General features: G+C 34.6%; 1 protein-coding gene across 1 annotated transcript; it reads right to left on the bottom strand.

The window, feature by feature from the left end:
• Nucleotides 1-1,848: 1,848 nt before the first annotated feature.
• LOC133821409 (ureide permease 1-like) lies at nucleotides 1,849-3,954 on the bottom strand. Its single transcript, XM_062253720.1, has 5 exons — nucleotides 3,713-3,954; nucleotides 3,320-3,385; nucleotides 2,612-2,750; nucleotides 2,335-2,497; nucleotides 1,849-1,975 (listed from the first exon to the last, which is right to left on the bottom strand). The coding sequence occupies exons 3-5, from the start codon at nucleotides 2,730-2,732 to the stop codon at nucleotides 1,861-1,863; spliced, it is 399 nt and encodes a 132-aa protein (XP_062109704.1). The 5' UTR covers nucleotides 2,733-2,750; nucleotides 3,320-3,385; nucleotides 3,713-3,954; the 3' UTR covers nucleotides 1,849-1,860.
• Nucleotides 3,955-5,817: the final 1,863 nt, after the last annotated feature.

Raw genomic sequence — 5,817 nt, 5'->3', positions numbered from 1 at the left:
TCGTTTCAGCACTTAACTTAAACCCAGCTAGAACTCAGAATTCAACCATAGAAAAGATGTTTAGAGGCTTACCTTAATCCATGTTTAAGTGCTTGATAAATCCCTGAGCTAGACCTTCAATTCCTCTCTACAAATCCCAGAATTTCCAGCTAGTTCCCCTTAGTTATATGTGTTTCCTTTCCCTTTGTTTCCCTTGAGCGTGAGAGAGAGAGCTGAAGCTAAGTTAAAGTCGGTTTATGTTTTCTTCTAAAAGCTTCCTAAGGTCTATCTCACATATTAAATCAATCCCGAGGCTCAGGGTGCCGGAACCGTCCCCGAGGCCAAAATGGTAAAATCCCCCAATATTCCCGCCTAGACATTCTAACCTCAAATATATCTCCATATGTTTATTTTCATGTCCCGATAACCCAAATCACTATCCGCTATCTAAAATTATCCCCGACTTCTCCAAATTCATAACTTAAACCCCGTTGTGACTTTTCCCGCTATCTGATCCTAGAATCGTCTTGAGTCGTGCTCAGCAAACCTGTCCACATAATAATGTGGTTCTCCCATATATCACATATCATATTACCACATAATATAATCAATTATCATATAAACATTATTAGACATATATTTACTCATTAAATCACAATTATTCAATTAATGCCCTCCTGGCACACTAATCAAGGCCCTTAAGCCTTATTAGCGAATTTGGGTCGTTACAGTTATCCTCTCAACCGTGGCGGCTGAGCAGCTGGTCATGTACATCCCGCTCACAGAGCTCTCCAAGTCAGTGCTGATCAAGTTTGCCCTTCCCTTTACCTACACCACGTAGCAACCGTGAGCCAAGGCCCAGCAGGAAAACATAATATACATCACAACAATCATAACAAGAGAATAATTCTTTAAGCATGATCAAACACTTAACATTCCACTTTAATAGCATAGCATGTAATCGGAATCAAATATGCAACCAATCATTAATAACAGTCAAGTCACATAGTAACTAGGGCTGACAACTTAGGCCGCACCCTCTGTTTACCCCACTGACTCCAGCCCGCTTAAACCGAGCTCAGTGCATAATAAGCTGTCCTCGGCTACCAGTGGCCGAGCCGCGCCCTGTGCACAAATGTAACCTTTGGCACTCTTAGGCCGTTGGTTTACTGTTTACATGGCATAATACCATCCTTTCAAAGCATACATATTAGGGAACCCTTAGTCCCATTACAAATATACAACCGGGTGCAGTTTTCTTACCTTTGGCTTCCAAGTGTACTAGCTACGAGCGATGCTCCTTGAGCGCGATCCGATCCCCAAGCCCTAGCTTGGCACCTAGTCACAACCAAGATAAAGGATACTATCAACAATCTTACACTACAAGAAAAAATGTTTTTAATAACACCAAAAATGTGTTATCGAAACATACCATAACACTTTATGATGTGTTAAGATCGACTATGTTATCGTAGGTCAGGGTACTTTACAAAACACTTTATCATTGTTATACAGATGTGTTATTATACTGTCAACGATAACACACTTTCTGTGTTATTTTAATAAATAGGTAAGTGTTTAATTATATTATTTATAGTCTATTATATAACACATTTCAATACTTATAAATTTGTGTTATACTACACTTTGGTAACAATCCACAAATTAGTTTAAAGCATTCAACACTGTCATCAATAACAAAATGTTCTTAAAGTATTCAAGTAGTCTTAAATATTCAACATATAAGCCTTGAATGATGATTTCGGTAAGTCTAGCACAAGGTAGTAAAGGAATGTGATGTGAGGATTATAGCAAGGACAAAACAAGATACTGAGAAGTAAAAGAATGCAATGTAGACAACCAAGAGAAGAACCCCATCTTTCAATGTATGCCATTGATCATTTGTTGCCAAGTTGAATGCTGGTGAGAATAGAGAAAAGCAAACACCAGCAAAGAAACATATGGACAGTCCAATGAGAGTGCTTTTCCCAAACACCTGTAGCAAGAGTTATAATTATTAAATGTGATAGAGAATCTGACATGTTTGGATTTGAATGTCAGGTGATGAACGTCCAAATATTGTTGTGTAGTATTTTTGCAACACAAGATTATCACTTTTCATCTAAATGTGAGAATTTTAATTGATTTTCCATACTAAAAATTTTGTCTTTTACAGTTCCATCTATAGTGGTACAGCTAGTTTTCTGCTCATTCTCATTATCCTTAAGTGCACCATCAAACAAAACAATTAAGTAAAAATTGCATCACTCAACAAGCTCGATGATTTTATTTTTAAAAAGGAATAAAAATAAGATAATTCTTTGATAACCTTAACATTTAATGAATGAAACATACCCCTCTTTAGATGAAAAACCTTCAAGCTTTTCTTTATTATCAGCTGCATTAGATGAGTGGACAGTAGAAGCAAGGCAAACTGCAACCAAGAAGCAGCCAACGCCAGGGAAAAGGATCTTGGCTCTATTAATTCTATTGTCTAAAAAGTAATTCGAGGTTGTTCCTGTCACCATTAAAGATCGCACAGAAGCAAAAAATTCAGTATCTATAAGAGCAACACAAACAAACATCAACATTTAGAAATTGTCAGAGAGAGAGAGAGAATGAAAGAAAGGACCTATAACAACTGTTATGCTTCCAGTGATCACTTCTGTGACTGATAAGCCAACAAAAGCCCAAGCATACTGAGTTGAGAGATTTCCAAGGCTAAGTACCACCCCTCTTGCCATTGCAAACATCACAGAAGGCCAATTATCCTGCACCAGTCACCCTAACATGAATCGAAACCAAATACATACAATACAATACGACTCCATTATGGCAAAAAAATGAAATTTTCATTATGTTGTGTTCCTTATCACTGGTCTCTCCAAATAGCACCACATTCATCAAAGAGAATAGAGAATGAATGAACTAAACTTTATCTAAATATATGCAAGTGTTGAATATTTGTGATTCAACACTTGTAATGAGCTAAAAAATATAATCAATACTGAATTAATCATGAGAAAGAGCAGTCAAAAGAATTATATAAAAAAAGAAGAGGAAAAACAAAAAAGAATGGATTCTAGACATGTCTCATAATAATTGGACCTTTTTATTAAACTTCATGAAGACAAGACTGTCACAATAAAATTGTCTAGCAATATTTTTATCTCATTTTCTTATCTAACTTTCAGCTTCTAGCTTTTATAAAAATAAATTGCAATGGTTAAAATAACATAATGTTTCTGCTCAAATTCTGTTTTTGAAGAATAAATTGTCTCAACCAAAAGATAGTTAACATGCATGCCAGAAAAATAGCATAAGAAAACTGAATTCAAACCTTTGCTTTTCTAGCCGAAACATCTTCCAATTGTCACATAGTCCAAGTAAGAACAAAAGCACACACCTGAAATTTTCCTTAACAATATTTCAGCAACTTAAAAACAAAGGTAAGAGTGGAGATTATCATGCTCTTAGGGCCAAAGAAAAATGTTGGAGCTTATTTGTTCAAGTCAGTATTGAGATGGCTAATTAAGATCCAAACCCCATTGGACAGTATGTGGATTCGAGAAAGAAATAATGAGCTTTAATGCAACCACACCTTGTTTGATTTAAAAAATGAAAATTTAAGCAATAGCATGCTAGAGAGGCTGATGTATAACTTACTAATTACAGAGTCTCAAGTGTCTTACATAGCTTAAACACTTTTATATAGTGATAATAATAAACAAACCTGAAGGGCTCGATGAGCTAATTGAGTTGAACATATCCTGCGAGCAATGCTAGAAACATCAAGAACAAAATCACCTCCTACTGCACGAACAGCAGCTGCCATGGCTGCTGCTTCCCTGCTTCCAGCATTAGGAATAGAGGATATGAGAGAAGCTTCTATCTCCTTCCATTTATGTTCTTCCTTCTCCAAGAGAGCCTTTCGTCTTTCTTTACCTCTACCCTCCTCTTCACATATTTGCATTAATAGCTCCTCTTCCATCTCTTTTTCTCTTATGTAACTGCAAATTGGTACATACAAGAGTATTTAGAAACTTGCACAAGACACTGCACAGTCTCATATGTCGTAAAAGAACGATTTTCCTTTTATGAGCATTTAAAGGTAAGTAAAAATATATACACGTATTTTCTTGCACATTAGAAAAGTTGAATACTTGAATTCAAGTGTTAAAACTCAACATGTTCACATATATTCTGATGCATTCAGAATCAAGAAAATGACCAGAAAGAAATAAGAGAAAATTTAAAGATGTTGAAGACAATGTGGACTGTTTATGCCAAATATATGCTGTTCTATGGACAATAAATACTTCTTGAAATGTGTCTTCTCTTTTCTTTTTTATGTTCTGAACATTTGAATGATTCCAAAAGCTGCAGTAGGTGACATTTATTAAAAAAAAATATCATGGTTTACTCAAACCAGTTACAATTTACAATTGTATAACTTGACATTAAAAGTAACTAAATAAAATGAAGAATAATGACTATAAAAGCTATAATATCCAATAATGTAACCTTATAAAATTTATATGCAACTAAATCATCCCCTCTCATTAAGTTATTCATATAATATGTATATTATTGATTTATTGGAAAAAAAAATGGAGACACCATCTCTACAGGCCCATAAAACTTTTCAGTTCCAAGGAACACATAATGCACATCTTTTGTTCTTATGCCAAGGGAACCATGTTATTCACACCCCTAATTATATTAATGCGCACTAATCAAGTTATAAATATTTAAATAACTCCTCACTGCCACTGATACAAAGAAAATACCACCACCACCACCACCACCATAACTAGGAGCACATATAAGATCAAGCAGTCATCTATAATTGAGCACCACCACTACTTAACATCTCTATCAAGACCAACAACTCAAAAAACTAGTTTGGTACAACTAACTTCTAGAAAATAATAAAGCCAACCCAGATTTTGACCAAAGCCAGAAAAGAGGAACCGCAAACCAATAATTTCTTTTATAAAAGAACTCTGCAATCATTCTTTTGAAGATTTTGTCGATATACTACGATTTGAAGTGTGAAATACAAAAAAAAAGGTTCATATAAAATAAGAGGCTTACTTATACTTCAATCCCTCCTGAAGTTCTATAAATTAAAGATGATGAAATGTGTTGACCGCGTTTTTGGCCAACGACGTGAGAACGTCAGAAACGACAAAACCTTCAAGAGAATTCAAACGACATAGACGATTTAATAAAGAAAGTAAATAACACACACAATTTTTATAGTGGTTTAGCCCCAATATATTGGTAATAGCCTAGTCCACTTAGAAATATGATTATTTATCTACACTCAAGATCAGATGAACCTGTGTCAACTGAGTTTCTTCAGTGTAAATTCTCAGAATACAAAAGAGTTCTCTCTCAAGAAAAAGCACTTTCTCTCTCTAGAAAAGTAAGATCCAAACTCCAAATTTCCCAAAAGTCCCTTTCTGATCCCATAAGACATGTATTTATAGGCTTAGGATCATACATTGATATCCCCTAGGATCGGGATATTTTATTATTCGTATTATATTTAAATTACAAAAAATATTCCAAATGCAACAGAACCCTCAATAGAGGAATTTATGGAGAACTTTTCGAGCCCATAACAGAAACCATAACAAACATCAACCATCAATAGAGGAAAACTCATGAAGCAAAAACTAAGATGCTACAGTATTAGTGAACTTCTAACTTGAATAAAAAAAATTCAGACAAATAATCACAAGCCAAAACAGCAAATACCTGCAAAAGTTAAAATATCCATATTGACCTTCCATTCAAATTAGAAACAACTAATTTTAAAAATCATTTCAA

This window comes from Humulus lupulus, chromosome 3 (genome assembly GCF_963169125.1).
Source record: "Humulus lupulus chromosome 3, drHumLupu1.1, whole genome shotgun sequence".
NCBI classification, from domain to species: domain Eukaryota; kingdom Viridiplantae; phylum Streptophyta; class Magnoliopsida; order Rosales; family Cannabaceae; genus Humulus; species Humulus lupulus.
The sequence above is the reverse complement of the archived record's forward strand: the minus strand, read 5'-3'. Positions and strand labels throughout refer to the sequence as shown.

Bases quoted from the DNA above. Each gene is read 5' to 3' on its own strand.
- LOC133821409 (XM_062253720.1), bottom strand. From the start codon at position 2,732: ATGTTTGCAATGGCAAGAGGGGTGGTACTTAGCCTTGGAAATCTCTCA. The intron at 2,498-2,611 runs GTCCTTTCTTTC...TAATGGTGACAG, and splicing joins AAGCATAACAGTTGTTATAG to GAACAACCTCGAATTACTTT. The intron at 1,976-2,334 runs GTATGTTTCATT...CTCTTGCTACAG, and splicing joins GGTTTTTCATCTAAAGAGGG to GTGTTTGGGAAAAGCACTCT.